Source organism: Polypterus senegalus, chromosome 14 (genome assembly GCF_016835505.1).
Source record: "Polypterus senegalus isolate Bchr_013 chromosome 14, ASM1683550v1, whole genome shotgun sequence".
Classification (NCBI taxonomy): Eukaryota; Metazoa; Chordata; class Cladistia; order Polypteriformes; family Polypteridae; genus Polypterus; species Polypterus senegalus.
In genome coordinates, this window is record NC_053167.1 from 114929663 (window position 1) to 114949998 (window position 20336).

Sequence of the window (20336 nt, forward strand, 5' to 3'; positions counted from 1 at the left end):
GCCGCTACTGGGTTCATCCTCTGACTGCACAACGTCGGGTTAAAGGGAAGTTTTTTGTGCTTTATGAAGAAATCGAAAATTTCTGCGCAAGTTTTTAATTACTGTCGGATGTCGGTTTCCACTTTTGATTGTCTGCTGCAGCTGGTGCAATGCCACATTGCACGCCGATCAACCAATATGCGACCTGGTGTTAGCCCAAGAGAGACTACTTGTCACTTTGAGGTAAGGAAACAGTAGTCGAGTGTGCGCTTACACCGGTGTTATGCACTGAAATACCCCCTACATAATCGTTATCAAATATTATATTAGAACATAAATTAATAGGTTCATGGTTTACAAATTACATGAGACAATAAAATAAAATAAGCAATATGAAAATATATATGTTGTATATGAAAACATAAAATATCCGGTCCTCCAGCGTAAAATAAAGCGCAGAAAACGAACTAGAAGCAGTTTCCTTGCGTTCATTGGGTTTTGAACGCCAAGAAAAAGCTGCATGCAACGTTTTTTTGATGCCGTATAAACGCTGCGGACAAACGCGACGTCACCAAAGCCCGTGTGAACACTCTCATTGACTCCTACGTGTAGAAAACACTCGCCGCTTGATCCGCGCTCACGGACCTTCTGAACGCAAAAAGCGCCGATTTTAACGCCCGTGTGAACAAGGCCTAAAGCTGTTTCTACTGTGTCAAAAAGCTGGGCCGAGCAAAAACAGTACACACAAAACGGCACACACATAGTAACACCCTCTAAAGATAAATAGTAAATTAAAATGACATTTAGCAGCAAATCCCTCCTGATTCAATAGGCCATTTAACAGATATGACTGAAATGTAAAGGCATTGTATCTTCTCTGTACGTTTTGAGAGACTACCTGGTCAGATGTTACCTCTGATGATGAGCAACATGCTCAAGCTAGAGGACAGACCCAATGCCACAGTCTGAGGGCCTACATAACTGCTTGGGCCTGTCCAGTCGAAGGCTGCTCAGCTTATGCTATCGTCTGTTGTCTGCATGGCTCCTTTTCTGCTGTCCTGTTAGCTCAGCTCAATTCGCCTTTTCCTCGTATTGGCAGTCTGCTTGGTTTCATTTCTGTGACATTACCATATCATCTGATAAATTCACTTTCAATCATTTCTGCAATCATATTGCAACTGTATCAAGTCTTTTTGAAAACACAATGATGGCTTCAAATCATTAGTGCAGACTGCCCCCAATTAATGTTTTTCAAGGGAGTCTACCTGGCATTAAAAGCAAAGCTTGTTTAGATAGTGTGTGAGGAGTTCTGTTGTGTAAATTAAGTGCCATTTGGCCAAAGAAAGTGGAGCATTACGAAAATTTAGGAAAGACCTGGTGGAAAATGACCAGGGGACAGTGTACTTAAATGGGGAAAAGCACAGTTTACAATAATGGAATTTATGGAAATGGAGCACTAAGTGGAGGCCTGTTAGACTTGCAAACCGTCTGTGTTTTAAATACATTTCTACTGAACATTTTATTGCTGGTATTTTACACTTAACTTTCAGAGCTATGTTTTCTAGTAAATTATGTATAAATAGCTTATTTGTATAGATTGGCCATATTCAGTGGAATTCTTATGTTCCATGTGCCTGTACTTTTCCTTGTGTTGTATTGTATTTTAAAAATACTAAAGTGACAGAGTGGTTACAGCTTTAGGGTCCTGGGCTATATTCTTAAACTGGTCTTTGTCATTTGTGTACGTATTCCTAACCAACAGCTCACTTTTCTGCCCACCTCTTCAAGGGATACCTTTTTGGTGATTGGTTTTGGTCCTTTGTGCACTGGTACTCTCTCTGATGGATTGGCTTCTCTTGATGATTTGGTTCCTGTTCTACCAACATAGGCTACTTCTCCCTGAATAGCTCTGAAAAATGCCTTGATAGATGGATTACACACTGTATACCGTTCCTGGAGCATTAAGATATTGACTTGATCTTCTCTGTCTCTTATTTACAACTCAATTATCATCTCAATCTAATTAAAGAACTCTGTATTTAACTTTGCAGGTTGTCTTCTGAAGATAGTGGTGAAGTCTCTATATACATTGATGGCAGTGATGATTCATTTGATTTGGAATCAAATGCACAGTATACTGGTGAAATGGACCTACTGGGAGAGATATTAGATACCTTGAGTACACATAGTTCAGACCAAGGCAGACTTTCAGGAGCCAAGAGCTTAGATTTCTTCAGGTCAATGGACGATATTGATTATAAATCTGTGGTAAGTCTTTCAACTTGATGACTGGTGAACAATTCTAAAAGTAAACTGTGCTGCTTTATTTTCAGTAATTACTTTTAAGCCTTGACAAGATATCAATGTCTGAATCATTACCTACAGCAAATTAAACGATTATTATTAATAATTTTGTCTGAATATATGGATGGATTCATATACGCATTAGCCATTTTATTAGATACTCTTGTTTCTTTTGGCATATTGGCCGTTTGTTATCACATATATACATACATTTATGTCTATAGCATGCAGACTTGGTCAAGTGGTTTAACTGTTGTTGAGAATAGGCAAAATGATCTAAGTTCTTTGAATCTGGTATATGATTTTCAGTGTCAGATGTAGTGGTTCCAGCATTCCAGAAACACCTGAATTCCTGGAATTTTTACTTAATGCATTTTGCAGGTTTTACAGTGAATGGTTCAATAAAGAAGAAATCCAGTAAGTAGTAGTTCAATTGGCAAAAACATCTCCTTCGAGCTGACATTAAGTTCTGAAATACTCAAATACCAGGTCTTTGCAATAGTGGATCCTTGGATCCATTCTTCTGTTTGTCAGCAGTACAGGATGGAAGTGGTAGTGTAAATATGGAAAGATATTTTCATCACTTTATTGAGGCCTTAAAGATTCAGACTGTCCAGGAGGCAAACTACCAAATAAGTGTACCTAATGGAGTGGCCAGTGAGTGTACTTTTTCATCCCCATGTGCTTTGCACTATTGAAGCTAAGCATCTGCTGTTATATTAACATGCCTTGGAAATTTTATTTAACTTTAACTTTTCTTTTCAGAACAAATCAAATACTCCAAGTGAGAGTAATCTTGCACAGATGAGTTCTAGCAGCAGTGAGCAGACAGGATGGAATCTTGGACAGGATGACAGCATAATTCATGGAAGGCTTCTTCCACCATCACCACGTAGGCAAAGTTACAAAGGCCTTAAAGATCTCTCACCTTCCGTCAAGGAAGACTGTAGTCTAAATCCGCAGTCTTCATACAGAAGTGACTCACCAAGAAATGATATAGCACGAGCTGCCGTAGAGAAAAATGGCCAAAAGAAACACTAAAATACTCGTGGGGAGTGTTTTGCCAAAAGATGATCCTGAAGCAAATGTACTGGAGACATCAATTAGCGTTCCATGGGAAAAGATCAACTTTGATGAAGGTCTGCAGAAAGACAGTGAAGAGAAAGGTCTCCTTGAGGAGATTGATTCCTCCTATCGTCAAAGTTCATATTATAGTTCAAGGCTAAGAATTTCAGAGCCTAGCAATTGTGCTGCTGAGAAGCCTTGATGATCACGCGTTGTATGCCACAAAGATTTACTTTTTAAGGGAAAGTTCTCCTAAATGCTCAAAAATGCTGCCAAATTACGTTTTCTTGTTTTCCTCTTTTTGATCCCCTTTTAATTAAACAAATAATAGTCACTAGCACTGTTTATGACCACCTTTTACTAAGCTGATTTTGACCCATGTAGTGTCTGCATAAAGATTTTTAAGAAGGTTAACAATTACATTACAATATCTGTTAACAACCGGCTTGTACCCTCGTAAGGTCAAGTGGCCATCAGATACAATTTAGAGTAGAAGTGTAATGCAAAATCTTACATGATTTAAGTAATAGATCTTCTTAAAAATGTCAAAATTAGGTACAATAATTGGATTTATATTATTTATTTGTAAATATTTTAATTTAAGAACAATCCAGTGCCATCTTAACACGCTTTAGTTATGCAAATCTGTTAAAAAAATGCATTGCACTTTGAACGTGTATATGTTTTTTTTTTTTGTTTTTTTAGGTGTATACTTTTTAAAATATATATTTTGAATGATAAAAACATATCACTATTTTTAAAATCTGCATAGATCAGAAAAGGTCTGGAATTGTTAAGGATGTTTTAAATTGTATTGTAGTTTTAATTTGAATACTAAATATGCATTTTCTAAATGTGAAATTTAAACTGCCCTTCAGTATTTCACTTTATGCAATTCTGTGTAATGCCTTAAAAACCACAAGTCATTAGTATAATTTGCTACTGTATTTCTTAACATTTTTCCATAATATATTTTAATTAAATGTGGCAGAACTTTTACAGATACAAAGATTTACTACTTACATATTAAAGTTACATGGAAAATAGCTTAATGGGAATTCAGTAGACAATTCAAACACACATAGAAGGGCACCTCATGTAGTAAGCTACTGTTTCCAAAAAACGTGAATCCCTGAAACAGGTCTGTTTCAAAAATATCAATTGTCTATTGCCTATTGATATGCAAGGTTGGGCTTAATTTGTGTATAGACTAAGGGGAAAAAGTTAAGATCTGGCAGATGTCTCTTCAGGTGTCTTCTGTTGGAGTTTTGTGCTAGGTGAGTTAATGTGCTGCTTAAGAATTTCTTACGGAGTAGATCACCACAGTAGGGCTCATCCATAATAAAACATCCATGCACAATAATATTTCTGCATCCTCTTTTATTTGTGGGTAATAGGGTACTGTGATAATTTGCATGAATTTTGAATAATTAGCAATACACAAAATTATTAAATACATGTAAATAAAGTCGCACCTTTTTATTTTATTAATTTAAGTTCTGAGTATAGAATGCAGTCTCCTATGGAGAATAACCGAAGAGCGATTACAGTCTTCTCCTTGACAGAAACAGTAACGTGTGTAAATTGTTTAGTGTCTATATATTTGAATGCTTACACTTTGTTTTTGGGTTTGTCTAAATTAATTTAAAATGTAATATTTCACTGTTCTCACCACATCTACCAAAATAACCCTTTTTTTCAATTTTGCTAAGCACACGTGTTAAACTCTTGGGTTTCATATTTGTATGTGTATTTAAATAGTTATTTTACTTTTTGTGTCAAGTTGTAATGTTTTTAATTTACAAAACAAACTTTATTAAGTAGTTTCTTCATTTTCTTTTGGTATTACACACTTAATGCTCAGTCATCCGGGAGGGGCTCAGAGTAGAGCCGCTGCTCCTCCGCATCGAGAGGAGTCAGATGAGGTGGCTCGGGCATCTGATCAGGATGCCTCCTGGACGCCTCCCTGGTGAGGTGTTCCGGGCACGTCCAACCGGGAGGAGGCCTTGGGGAAGACCCAGGACACGCTGGAGGGACTATGTCTCCCGGCTGGCCTGGGAACGCCTTGGGATTCTCCCGGAAGAGCTGGAAGAAATGGCCGGGAGAGGGAAGTCTGGGCCTCTCTGCTTGCTGCTCCCCGGCGACCCGACCTTGGATAAGCGGAAGAGGATGGATGGATGGATGGATGTTGATGATCAGTATTAGAAATACCCAATGAAATCCACTGTGTTTCAGTGTTATAAAACAGCCACAGTAATCTTGGTTTGCTTAAGGGGGTATCAAGCACCTAATGGGTTTCTTTGGCATACCCGTATTCCTTACCATTGACAAGATACCTAAGCTTTTTAGACACATAAAGCTGTTTCTACTGTGTCAAAAAAAAGCTGGGCTGAGCAAAAAACAGTACACACAAAACGGCACACACATAGTAACACCCTCTAAAGATAAATAGTAAATTAAAATGACATTTAGAAGCAAATCCCTCCTGATTAAATAGGCCATTTAACAGATATGACTGAAATGTAAAGGCACTGTATCTTCTCTGTACGTTTTGAGAGACTACCTGGTCAGATGTTACCTCTGATGATGAGCAAAATAACATGCTCAAGCTAGAGGACAGACCCAATGCCACAGTCTGAGGGCCTACAGAACTGCTTGGGCCTGTCCAGTCGAAAGGCTGCTCAGCTTATGCTATCGTCTGTTGTCTGCATGGCTCTACCTTTAATCCTTTTCTGCTGTCCTGTTAGCTCAGCTCAATTCGCCTTTTCCTCGTATTGGCAGTCTGCTTGGTTTCATTTCTGTGACATTACCATATCATCTCATAAATTCACTTTCAATCATTTCTGCAATCATATTGCAACTGTATCAAGTCTTTTTGAAAACACAATGATGGCTTCAAATCATTAGTGCAGCCTGCCCCCAATTAATGTTTTTCCAGGGAGTCTACCTGGCATTAAAAAGCAAAGCTTGTTTAGACAGTGTGCAAGGAGTTCTGTTGTGTAAATTAAGTGCCATTTGGCCAAAGAAAGTGGAGCATTACGAAAATTTAGGAAAGACCTGGTGGAAAATGACATGGGGACAGTGTACTTAAATGGGGAAAAGCACAGTTTACAATAATAGAATTTATGGAAATGGAGCACTAAGTGGAGGCCTCTTAGACTTGCAAACCGTCTGTGTTTTTAAATACATTTCTACTGAACTTTTTTAATGCTGGTATTTTACAATTAACTTTCAGAGCTATGTTTTCTAGTAAATTCTGTATAAATAGCTTATTTGTATAGATTGGCCATATTCAGTGGAATTCTTCTTATGTTCCATGTGCCTGTACTTTTCCTTGTGTTGTATTGTATTTTAAAAATACTAAAGTGACAGAGTGGTTACAGCTTTAGGGACCTGGGCTATATTCTTAAACTGGTCTTTGTCATTTGTGTACGTATTCCCTAACCAACAGCTCACTTTTCTGCCCACCTCTTCAAGGGATACCTTTCTTGGTGATTGGTTTTGGTCCTTTGTGCACTGGTACTCTCTCTGATGGATTGGCTTCTCTTGATGAATTGTTTCCTGTTCTACCAACATATGCAACTTCTCCCTGAATAGCTCTGAAAAATGCCTTGATAGATGGATTACACACTGTATACCGTTCCTGGAGCATTAAGATATTGACTTGATCTTCTCTGTCTCTTATTTACAACTCAATTATCATCTCAATCTAATTAAAGAACTCTGTATTTAACTTTGCAGGTTGTCTTCTGAAGATAGTGGTGAAGTCTCTATATACATTGATGGCAGTGATGATTCATTTGATTTGGAATCAAATGCACAGTATACTGGTGAAATGGACCTACTGGGAGAGATATTAGATACCTTGAGTACACATAGTTCAGACCAAGGCAGACTTTCAGGAGCCAAGAGCTTAGATTTCTTCAGGTCAATGGACGATATTGATTATAAATCTGTGGTAAGTCTTTCAACTTGATGACTGGTGAACAATTCTAAAAGTAAACTGTGCTGCTTTATTTTCAGTAATTACTTTTAAGCCTTGACAAGATATCAATGTCTGAATCATTACCTACAGCAAATTAAACGATTATTATTAATTTTTATCTGAATATATGGATGGATTCATATACGCATTAGCCATTTTATTAGATACTCTTGTTTCTTTTGGCATATTGGCCGTTTGTTATCACATATATACATACATTTATGTCTATAGCATGCAGACTTGGTCAAGTGGTTTAACTGTTGTTGAGGATAGGCAAAATGATCTAAGTTCTTTGAATCTGGTATATGATTTTCAGTGTCAGATGTTGTGGTTCCAGCATTCCAGAAACACCTGAATTCCTGGAATTTTTACTTAATGCATTTTGCAGGTTTTACAGTGAATGGTTCAATAAAGAAGAAATCCAGTAAGTAGTAGTTCAATTGGCAAAAACATCTCCTTCGAGCTTACATTAAGTTCTGAAATACTCAAATACCAGGTCTTTGCAATAGTGGATCCTCGGATCCATTCTTCTGTGTGTCAGCAGTACAGGATGGAAGTGGTAGTGTAAATATGGAAGGATATTTTTCATCACTTTATTGAGGCCTTAAAGATTTAGACTGTCCAGGAGGCAAACTACTAAATAAGTGTACCTAATGGAGTGGCCAGTGAGTGTACTTTTCATCCCCATGTGCTTTGCACTATTGAAGTTAAGCATCTGCTGTTATATTAACATGCCATGGAAATTTTATTTAACTTTATTAACTTTTTCTTTTCAGAACAAATCAAATACTCCAAGTGAGAGTAATCTTGCACAGATGAGTTCTAGCAGCAGTGAGCAGACAGGATGGAATCTTGGACAGGATGACAGCATAATTCATGGAAGGCTTCTTCCACCATCACCACGTAGGCAAAGTTACAAAGGCCTTAAAGATCTCTCACCTTCCGTCAAGGAAGACTATAGTCTAAATCTGCAGTCTTCATACAGAAGTGACTCACCAAGAAATGATATAGCACGAGCTGCCCGTAGAGAAAAGCGGCCAAAAGAAACACTAAAATACTCTTTGGGGAGTGTTTTGCCAAAAGATGATCCTGAAGCAAATGTACTGGAGACATCAATTAGCGTTCCATGGGAAAAGATCAACTTTGATGAAGGTCTGCAGAAAGACAGTGAAGAGAAAGGTCTACTTGAGGAGATTGATTCCACCTATCGTCAAAGTTCATATATATAGTTCAAGGCTAAGAATTTCAGAGCCTAGCAATTGTGCTGCTGAGAAGCCTTGATGATCACGCGTTGTATGCCACAAAGATTTACTTTTTAAGGGAAAGTTCTCCTAAATGCTCAAAAATGCTGCCAAATTACGTTTTCTTGTTTTCCTCTTTTTGATCCCCTTTTAATTAAACAAATAATAGTCACTAGCACTGTTTATGACCACCTTTTACTAAGCTGATTTTGACCCATGTAGTGTCTGCATAAAGATTTTTAAGAAGGTTAACAATTACATTACAATATCTGTTAACAACCGGCTTGTACCCTCGTAAGGTTCAAGTGGCCATCAGATACAATTTAGAGTAGAAGTGTAATGCAAAATCTTACATGATTTAAGTAATAGATCTTTTTAAAAATGTCAAAATTAGGTACAATAATTGGATTTATATTATTTATTTGTAAATATTTTTAATTTAAGAACAATCCAGTACCATCTTAACACGCTTTCGTTATGCAAATCTGTTAAAAAAATGCATTGCACTTTGAACGTGTATATGTTTTTTTTTTTTGTTTTTTTAGGTGTATACTTTTTAAAATATATATTTTGAATGATAAAAACATATCACTATTTTTAAAATCTGCATAGATCAGAAAAGGTCTGGAATTGTTAAGGATGTTTTAAATTGTATTGTAGTTTTAATTTGAATACTAAATATGCATTTTCTAAATGTGAAATTTAAACTGCCCTTCAGTATTTCACTTTATGCAATTCTGTGTAATGCCTTAAAAACCACAAGTCATTAGTATAATTTGATACTGTATTTCTTAACATTTTTTCCATAATATATTTTAATTAAATGTGGCAGAACTTTTACAGATACAAAGATTTACTACTTACATATTAAATTTACATGGAAAATAGCTTAATGGGAATTCAGTAGACAATTCAAACACACATAGAAGGGCACCTCATGTAGTAAGCTACTGTTTCCAAAAAACGTGAATCCCTGAAACAGGTCTGTTTCAAAAATATCAATTGTCTATTGCCTATTGATATGCAAGGTTGGGCTTAATTTGTGTATAGACTAAGGGGAAAAAGTTAAGATCTGGCAGATGTCTCTTCAGGTGTCTTCTGTTGGAGTTTTGTGCTAGGTGAGTTAATGTGCTGCTTAAGAATTTCTTACGGAGTAGATCACCACAGTAGGGCTCATCCATAATAAAACATCCATGCACAATAATATTTCTGCATCCTCTTTTATTTGTGGGTAACAGGGTACTGTGATTCTAATTTGCATGAATTTTGAATAATTAAGCAATACACAAAATTATTAAATACATGTAAATAAAGTCTGCACCTTTTTTATTTTATTAATTTAAGTTCTGAGTATAGAATGCAGTCTCCTATGGAGAATAACCAAGTGCGTATTACAGTCTTCTCCTTGACAGAAACAGTAACGTGTGTAAATTGTTTAGTGTCTATATATTTGAATGCTTACACTATGTTTAAAATGTAATATTTCACTGTTCTCACCACATCTACCAAAATAACCCTTTTTTTCAATTTTGCTAAGCACACGTGTTAAACTCTTGGGTTTCATATTTGTATGTGTATTTAAATAGTTATTTCACTTTTTGTGTCAAGTTTAATGTTTTTATTTTACAAAACAAACTTTATTAAGTAGTTTCTTCATTTTCTTTTTGGTATTATACACTTAATGGGGAACGTTGGTATTTTTCAAGTCAAAGTTATTTCTTCACATATGAAGGTATATATTCATTGTTTTCATATATTTATGTGGACTTATTAATTGTTTTCAAAATTGAAGTGTTTTTTATTAACTTTAAAAGTATGTGTCAAGTCACACTTGCTGTGTCGTGTCTTACACACACGCGACCAAAAACAAAATGTGGGTGATAGAGTAGATTGAAGCACCACAAACCTATTATTATTTTTTTTAATTATTACTTCTTTAACATTTTAATGCATTATGAGTTACTGTTGCTGAGGATATAGTAATAAAAGAACTGACCACAATATTTTTGAGTGAGTGCATTCATTGACCAGATTGCCACTCAATCTTTAAATACAGGCAGACTCCATGTAGAACCTGACGCTGTGAGGCAGGAATGACAGACCTCTCTGCTTATGCTAAAACATCTCTACTCAACTTGCTAAACTTTAGTGTGATTAAACTTGGGTGGATTGCCATTGCTGCCTAATGTGTGTTTGTGTATTTTTTCACCCAGCTTTGGGCTGACGCCATTTCTGGTGATTGTTTGTCCCTTGCGTCCAGTGCTTGCTGAGATAGATTACAGCTGCACTGTGATCCTGCTTTGGATTAGAGGGTTAGGAATACAGTTGAGAGAATGTGTGTATAGATATATGCAGGACTAAAAGTGGGGCAATACACAGATATGCTGTAGCGTCTTTTCTCCATTGAAGCACTAAATGTATAATGTCTGTTCAATTCTTACCTCATTGCCTGCTATGTGAGCTCAGTATTCTCTCACTGAAGCACATGCCTGCTTTATCAGTCCAGCTATAGATAGTATTTTCCATATAGTGAAATATGCAATCATAAGTGTGATTATTTTTTTTATGTTATTATTGTCTAACTGTCTACAGAGCAAGAGTAGTATGGAGTGAGACGAACTGGGAAGTTGGCAAAACAGACTCGCAACCGGTCTCACTTTAAAATGGCTGAATCTTACATTAATGGTGTACTTTTTTGCTTCCTAAAATGACATGGATATGCTTCATTGCAATATGCGTGTAATTTCAAGATGCAAATCAATACTTGATACCAAATAATTAACATATTAGGTCAGTTTTAAGGCTTTTTCAATCACATATGGACACGGGGTTCTAGCTTGATTGTAAGCTGCAATTTTTTTTTTAATTTATAAAAAAAGTTTCACTTCAGAAAATAACTTCATGTGTCAATAATATTTGCCATGATTGTGAAGAAATAAATTTGACTTGGAAAAATATTGAACTTGGCTTTTAATGTTCCTAAATGCAAATATTTTTGTTTTCCTTTTCCTTATAGGTTAGGGGTCTGGCAGTCTGGGTGTCCATACCCAGTCTCAATAACTCAGGTTCAAGTTCACCAGCAAAAATGGCCTGATGGTCATCACCAGCTGTAAAGAAATTCATGGTGCTGGAGACCAGAGTGCCAGTTAAATTGCCAGTCCTGGTACCTAGTTATGCTTTGTTGCCCATGAATAAGTGGTTGGCTGTTTAGACTGAATAGAAGGTGTTCTCTCCAAACAACTTGTTTAGTTGCTACTTGTAAGTGAATGACAGTGTTACTGGTCTGTGGAATTGCTTGGTCTGCTAGGAAGAATTCTGATGAGGATTAGGATTTTGAAATGGGGTTTCATGTACAGTGTTGTCTATGACGAGGTCATTGAAAAATATCCATAATCATTTCTTATTTGTGAAAGGTTTTGCTTTAACCTTACGACTGATGATGCTAAGCTGATGTTTGTTATTTTGTCTTGTGTTAAATCTCACATCAGGGGCACTTCATTCACCCACTACACCAAAATCCTTTGTCATCTTTTGTGGATAAGTTTGTCCAGTAATAGAACTGTGGCAATATGAAGTGTGTTGCCCACACACCCCCACAGGCCTTTTTTACAAATCAATTGCCTTTAAATGTGGAATTGGGGTTTACACCAACATTTTTTTTATAATGACTTAAGTGAAAACATAATTTGGCAGAGCATTCAAAATTATTTTAAAAATTATTAGTGTTCATGCTCATTAACTTTAATATGTAATACAAGTAAATGTTACCTCACGTGTGTCTCTTTTGTCCCAGTCTTGCACATTTACACAGTTAGTGGTTTGTTTTATCCTTTGGTCCCTTAGTCTTTGTAATATTCCTCAGACATTTTTACAAAACATTTGAAGAAGAGCTATTTTCTGTTTTCTCATCATTCTGATGAGACTTTGATGAATTCATGATCTCTTCCAAAAGACACAGCTTTCTCTTTATGATATCTCAGTACTCTTCTGTAGCCACTTTACCATTTTTTTTGTTTAACATTCTAGTGGGATCACATAGAAGCACCTTTTCAAATAACGCACCACCATTCTTCATAAGGTACAGTAGGTGGTGTTCATTAGTACACTTGCAACAAAAGTCCCTTATCAGAGAGACCAAAAAGTGGAAAGTCAGTCTCATCAAACCATAAAGGCTTCTTTCGTTTGGTCTTGCTTTTGGTTTCTGATGCTTCACTTCTAGACAAACTGTAGTCAAGGCATTTTTATTCTGCCATTTTGTAGTCTGGTCTCTCTTTAGCAGTCATAGTTAAAGAAATGAGTAACAGAACCTTCAAAAAGGATTCCTGTCTTCAGGTCATGTCACATTGCATAACTTTTTCAGGGAGTTTCAGATGTACACTTGGTTTATGTAATCTTAGCAAGTTGGAAACAGTCATAGCACACTCCTGTGATTTCAGTCAGGTATTCTCCAGTGCCCCTGTCCAACCAGCCTCATCCTGAAAAAGTTGAACAAGTTTGAATTTGCCTTTCATATTAGGGACAACTCTGTTTTCATGAGTGCTGACAACCAATGAGCGCTCAACCAGTACAATGCATAGAATGTAGTAATGGAGAATTAAGAACGCATGTGTCCAATGTCTTGTGTTTTTTGTATAGCAATAGAATGGAAAAAATGCAGAGACTGCTGTTGAACTCGCTGCACCTGTAAACCCTTCTCATGGGCACCAACTACATCAGGCAGCATGTCTCGGGTGGCGAGATCTGCAATTGCAGACATCAACTTTGACATCCCTTCTTACCAGTAGTCGTTTAATGTGACGTTGGTTTTAATTGCCCAGAAGTGATCTGCATCCAATAACTTATGGCACTTCTAGCATCATCTAATTGGTTATATTAGACCATTTTTAGATGTGGCATGCCTAAAGGTTCTGTCATTTTATGTTTACATTGTTTTTTTCATGAAGAGCAATGGCAAACAGAGAAATTCTGTGGTGTAGTGTATGCAGCCAATTCTCTACAGAACTGAAATATAATTAAGCGTGCTTTTAAATCTCCAAAATATGGTTGCATTATTACTATTCCTCCTTGGTCAATTTGGTTGTGACTCCTAGTAAAGTAATGGATTTTCCTCTTTAAGAAAGAAAATGAGGCTCAATCTTTGATTAGCCGTAGCCTTTTAGTTTTACTCTTAGTAATTTCCAAAGTATTAAGAATTCTTCTTTGACCAGGACCATGCCTAATTTATCTCAATTTATATTCAACATTACCAGGCATAGCAGAGTTATTCACCTGGCTGTACTGTCTTCTTTTATTGTGTTGCTCTATGACAGCAATACTCAGGGTTTTAGGAAACTCCTAGTTAATAACCATCTTCTGGCTCACATTTGATGGTAGCCTTGCACCTGAAAGCTGACTCAAGGCGTGAAGTATTTTTGTAGGTGAAAATCCAGGTAACTGTTGGGTATGATTAATGGTCTTTTTGAGTCCCCATGCTCATAAATGACTGAGGCAGATGTGGTTACTTTTTTCAAGTAGATGCAGCCCACAAGCATCTTGTTTCATATTGCTGGCTTGCCCATGAAATGACATTTTTTGCAAAGACACCAATGCACACCAAAGTGAGACTGAGAGTAGAGCATCTCAGTGACTTCTGCTCAGACATATAATGAGGCTGTAGGATTTGTGGGCTTCTTACAGTATTCTGCAGATGTGTTCCTCCAGTCGACTGAGAGAATCAATAAAGTGAAATTATGTGAGGTTCATGTTAGTTATTTTTTATCAGAAGAATAAACAAATATTAGTTTGGAATGTCAAAAGTGAGACTGAAGGGATAATTTAGAGCTTTCGTTGCACCCTTAGGAAAGATTTTTTGCCTCAAGTGGAGCTGGCAGACATTGTCATGCTGCTGTTCAGGGTCTGCAGGTCATCCCTGAAGTTTTCTTTACTTTTGAGTCACCTCTTCACCACCTATTACTTTAATACAATATTTAAAACACTTCATCAGACTATAAAACATCCTCACCACTGTGTTTTCATTTAAAAACACCATTTTGGAATGAAAATGATTTTTGTCCACACAAATGTTTTCACATTGTTTACAAAAGCATCTGCGAACAGTAAAACGATGGAAAAAACATTTAATGAAAGACATTCACATGAACTATGCACACGTGCAATGGCAGATACAAGACAAAAAGTGTTCTCTGTGAAGGGATGGATAAGCTGCTGACCGCAGGATTTTTTGTGTAAATGTGGCGACAAGGAAAATATTTGCTTTTTGTGCATTTGTGCAGCATTCAGACTGTGCAAAGCAGAATTTATATGAATACAAGTAAGCAACATGATAGGCACCTCTGTGTCTGCTATGTTGTAATACGGGGTTTTTTCTGTTAAGAATGACCAATTGGGGAATAAGACATTTTAATGAGCAGATTCCAGTCAGGGAAGGGCTGCGTAATAAGAATGAACAAATTCAGATCGCAATTAGATTGAGCATTTTCAAGACTATGTTACAATGCTACTTGCTACAATGGCAAGTCTGAGTTTTCATAAATATATGGCACTGCAAAGCCTTTTTAAAGTTTCCATCTCCAGGGTTTAAAGTCACTGGTGTTGTGTGGACGAAGGGTAATTAATGTCTGCATTTTTAAAAAAAATCTTAAGTAGTGCAGCTGTAATCTTAGTTGAGAAAACTGTGACTCACTGTTAAATTATACATTCAAAAGACTCTCTGTTAAATTATACATTTAAAAGATATTAAAACATTAGCACCTGCTTCTTCTCAGAAGTGATGGAGCTGCAGTAGTCATTTGCCAGAAAGAGGTTATCTGATCGGGTGATGTTATTTTTCACAATTTGACAAACTTTGGTTAGAAAGTTACCAAACAGCTGAAGAGCAACTTTCCCATTCTGTATGTTCTGTATGTGAGAGAAACTTGTGTTAGTGTATTGTAAGAGTCGAAGTAAGGTTAAAATAACTGGAAGCAATGTTTATGAAGTAAACAGTATGTCTCACCCTGTCAAAAGAACTACCGTTAATAACAAAGAGGCGCAGGAAATGTCGATTTCAGTGCTCCAAATACCCAAATGAACAAATCTGCATAACGACACCAGTAAAATCAGGGAGAACGCTGCACAGTACCCACCTTTTGACTCCACATCTAACTGAAAAACTAAAGGAAGTTCACATTACTGTCTAATTGGAATTGCAAACTTGCCGTGCCAGAATAGCTGCAGCATTTTAACACGTAATATATATGTAGGCAACAATCCTTACATAAACTCTGTTTGCTGTTACTTCATATATTGATGCAACAGTCAAAATGACAGAAAGATACTTTAGACGACGGAAGCTCTTCTAATACATGTGGAGGACTCGTAGCTGCAGTGGCCTATGTGTACGTGTGTGACTGTCTCCTTTGTTGCTGTGTCCATTTCAAGCTTCAGTGACCTTGGTCTACTAAGTGATTGGATTGATGCAGCTTTTTTATCTTTTTATTTCCTCTCAGCATCAAGTCTTTTGCTCGGTTTGTTTTGCTCTTTCCATTTAAAGTGCACAGACTGGAGGTGGGTTTTTAGGAATAGATTCCAGTGGACAGAGCTCTTCTCTACAAACTACAGACTACAACAGATTGTTGAAATGTGTTTTCTTTTGATAATCATGATGGCCCTGTCAGACTAATAGTTATGTAATCAAAGAAACATTCCCCTAATGTAGAGTTTCAAAAATTGCATACTATAAAAGAAAAAACTTGGTGATGAATGGAACTTAAAAGTACACAAAACTACAGAAATGTATATGTAAAGTAAAAAGTGAGTGTAGAGCTGCAGGAGGTTATCTGTCAGCTCTGTTTGAGGTGCAAATTGTAGAGACTAAAGTGCCCTTTTTAGATAAATTGTCTTTTTTGTATGCAAAACTACTATGCATTAATTCAAGGGCCCATGTTTAAGAATTAATACATTCAGCAGCTTCTGTGATTTTACTCTTAATTTGAGCATCAGGTTAAGTTCATAATTTTTATTTTTAGTTGAGAAAGAATCCTCTTAAGAGTTAAACTCCTTCATTTTGGTAGGCGTCACTGTTTGATTTCTTTTCTTAAATGTAACACAGTTGTTCAACATTGCTGCTGTCTTTACATACATTTCACCCAAAAGAGAACTGAAGTTTGAGAGTAATTTTAAGTTATTATATAAGTAAGATAAACAGGCCAGTAGCCATAATGTTTACTTAATTTATATGGCAAAGCTGGAATTGTGCCTTTTCAAATGATTCCAAATTATCAGAAGTGTTACAAAACAAAATAGTTTTTACTGAGCTAATGTGGAGTATATCTTGAGAAGAACTGCTCTTATCAAGCAAAGAGTCTTGTATTTCAAAAGTGTATTTGTTTATTGTAAAATCTAAACTTTCAAATTGCTATTATAATTTATAATGTGTGCCGTATTATCCCAAGATCCTGTACAAAGTGTTACTCAGCCTGTAACCTACTGCTGTGGTCATGTTTGTCATCTGCACTTAAGTATTTCTGTTTCAGTTCTTTCTACATTGTAAATCACTAATTTCCAATGATGTGTTTCATAACTTAAATGAATAAAGCAGTGGATGATTAGATGCCAACTGCAGTGTTTATATTCCATTTTGCAGTTTCCATGATTAGATGTTTAAATGCTAATTTCTCATTTTATATCTTTGTTCAGCCAAGTATTTTTTCTTTTTTTTTTATTATTATTAATGTCCGATTATAAGGTTGACAAGTTATTTGCTTGATTGCACGATTGAATGCAATAGCAGCTGAAAGACTATCGGAGGAGGCCGCTGTGAATGAATGTGTGCCGGTGCTGCTCCCTGACTTTTGTGTAAGTCATTGACCATCTATTTAATGTCAGAGTCTTAGAAAATAGAGTGATTGTGCAAGAAGAAGACAAAGAAGGAGGGAGGCCACTGTGAGACCTCTGAGAACTCTGAAGGAGGTACAATCTACAGCACCTGGGATTAGAGAGACTCTGCCGGCAACAAGTGTTGCATGAATGTTTTGCCAGTCTCAATTTTATGGGAGAGGGGCAGAATGAAAAACACACATGACAGAAAGCTGTTAGGAGACGGCAAAGTCAGCTGGAAGAAGGGTCTGGTGTCTGAATAGACCAAAATTAAGCCCTCTGGCCATCAGAGTAAAACATCATGTTTGGTGTAAGACTAACACCACACATTATGAAAAACACCCAGTCCCCACCATGAAGCATTACACTGTGGGGATGCTTCTCTGCAGCAGGCCCTGGAAGTCTTGTGAGGGTAAAATGAAAGCAGCCAAATACGGGCAGTATACATGAAAACCTGCACCTTTTTTTTCCCATCAGAACAATAAATACAAGTATGAAGCCAAAGCTACAAAGGAATGGCTTCAAAACAACAATGTTAATGTGGTGGAGTTGCCAATTCAGAGTCCAGATCTCAGTCCAACTCAGAATTTGTGGCAGGATTTGACAAAAGCTCTTCAGTTACAATCAACATGTCACTTGGCAGAGCTTGAGCAGTTATACAAAGAAGAGGAATGGGGACAAATGTGCTAAGCTGATAGAGACCTGTGCAGAGAGATTCAAGGCTGTCATGGCTGCCAAAGGTATGTCAGTAAATACTGAATACTTGCGCAATCAATTATTTTGTTCTTTAATTGTAATACATTTTTTAATGCAACTTTGTAAGGATCTGTTTTCACTTTGACGTTAAACAGTCTCTTTCAGATGATCACTGTCAAATGAGACAATTTAAATCCACTGGGACCCAATGTTGTACAGCAATAAAATGTGAAAACTTGCAGAAAGGGTGATCACTTTTTAGTGTTCTTTTGTGTTAGTTGGAGTGCCTGTTCAACTCATTCTGCCTTCATCTGTAATAGGATGATCGAGGATCGAGACTGTTATTTTAAAATGAGTTCTTCAAGAACACGGGGACAAAGTTGGAAACTTGCTAAGGATAAATTTTGCACAAACATTAGGAAGTTTTTCTTTACACAAAGAACGATATACACTTGGAATAAGCTACCAAGTAGTGTGGTAGACAGTAAGGCTTTAGGGACTTTCAAAACTCGACTTGATGTTTTCTTGGAAGAAATAAGTGGATAGGACTGGCGAGCTTTGTTGAGCTGAATGGCCTGTTCTCGTCTCAAGTGTCCTAATATTAGTACATGTGCACTAAACGGACGGCAGCCCTACACTAGAATGGGTAGGGGGAAACCTTATGCAACCTCCCCTCTTCAATTTATGTTATGAATTTGTCAAAACAATTGTACGTATGGATTTCTATAATATTCCAATTTGTGTAAATTTCTATATGTGTTTTTTTATCCCAATAAATATGTTATGAATTCATCAAAACACTTATGTTTTCCTTTGTCATGCCATCCGTTTAGTACACAAATACTATAATATTTAAATGGCTATAGTATGTCTCGCTCCATTTAACTGAGCTGTTATTCCTTTTTTTCTCCTCTACTTGTGATTCAGACCTTTGACATTCCAACTTAGAAAGATTAATAGCTATTCACAGTTCACCTAGTTTTTTGTTTTTTTACTGTTCATGTTTTCTGTTAAAAGATATTACTCATCTTTTTAAAAATTTCCTGGAGTCTTCTTTCTTCCTGTTTTAATTAAAGTATTGGTAGGTTTCACATTCCAAACAATGGAACAAATAAGATCTCCAAGACAGAAAGTAATTAAGAACGGCTCTCATCCCAACCCCAAACAAGCCTAAAGCCCATCTCCTCCAAGTCCCTGTCCTCTGACAACACACCAAAAACAAAAGAGTATCCCACAGGGTGTTCAGCAAAGGTTAACTACAACCCCGACTCCAAAAAAAGTTGGGATGGTGTATAAAATGTAAATAAAAACAGAATGCAAATCTCATAAAGCCGTATTTTATTCACAATAGAACATAGGAAACATATCAAATGTTGAAAGTGAGGCATTTTACCATTTCATGAAAACTATTAGGTCATTTTGAATTTGATGGCAACAACACATCTCAAAAAAGTTGGGAGGGGACAACAAAAGGCTGGAAGAGTAAGTGGTACTAAAAAGAAACAGCTGGGGGAACATTTCACATTTAATTAGGTTAATTGGCAACAGGTCAGTAAGGTGATTGGGTATAAAAAGAGCATCTTAGAGAGGCAGAGTCTGTCAGAAGTAAAGAGGGGCAGAAGTTCACCAATCTTCCAAAAAAAAAAAAACGCATGGACAAATTGGGGAACAATTTCAGAATAATGTTCCTCAATGTAAAATTGCAAAGACCTTGAATATCTCATCACCTGCAGTACATGATATCAAAAGATTCTGTGAATCTGGTGAAATCTCTGTGTGCTAGGGGCAAGGTCAAAAATCAATACTGGTTATCCATGATCTTTGGGTACTCAGACGTCACTACATTAAATTCTGTCATGGAAATCACTGCCTGGGCTCAGGAACACCTCCAGAGATCATTGTCTGTGAACACAGTTTGCCGTGCCATCCACAAATGCAGGTTAAAGCTCTAGCATGCAAAGAAGATGCCATACGTAAACATGATCCAGAAATGCCACCATCTTCTCTGGGCCAAAGCTCTTGTAAGATGGACTAACGCAAAGTGGAAAATTGTTCTGTGGTCAGAAATTTTATTTAGGAAAACATGAACGTCGCTTCCTAAGAGAGACTAAAGAGGAGAGAGCCCATCTGGCTTGTTATCAGTGCTTGGCTCAAAAGCCTGCGTCTCTAATGATATTGGGGTGCATTAATGCCTATGGAATTGGCAGCTT

The 20336-nt window shown here is 36.7% G+C and overlaps 1 protein-coding gene across 1 annotated transcript in view; it reads left to right on the top strand.

The window, feature by feature from the left end:
• Positions 1 to 9778, top strand: part of dennd1b (DENN/MADD domain containing 1B) — a 393949-nt gene extending 384171 nt beyond the window's left edge. Inside the window, exons 21-25 of the mRNA XM_039734662.1 lie at positions 2031 to 2247; positions 3049 to 3294; positions 4558 to 4625; positions 7090 to 7306; positions 8110 to 9778. Coding sequence (XP_039590596.1) covers positions 2031 to 2247; positions 3049 to 3294; positions 4558 to 4625; positions 7090 to 7306; positions 8110 to 8562 — 1201 coding nt within the window. The 3' untranslated portion in view covers positions 8563 to 9778. The remainder of the gene's footprint in view (positions 1 to 2030; positions 2248 to 3048; positions 3295 to 4557; positions 4626 to 7089; positions 7307 to 8109) is intronic.
• Positions 9779 to 20336: the final 10558 nt, after the last annotated feature.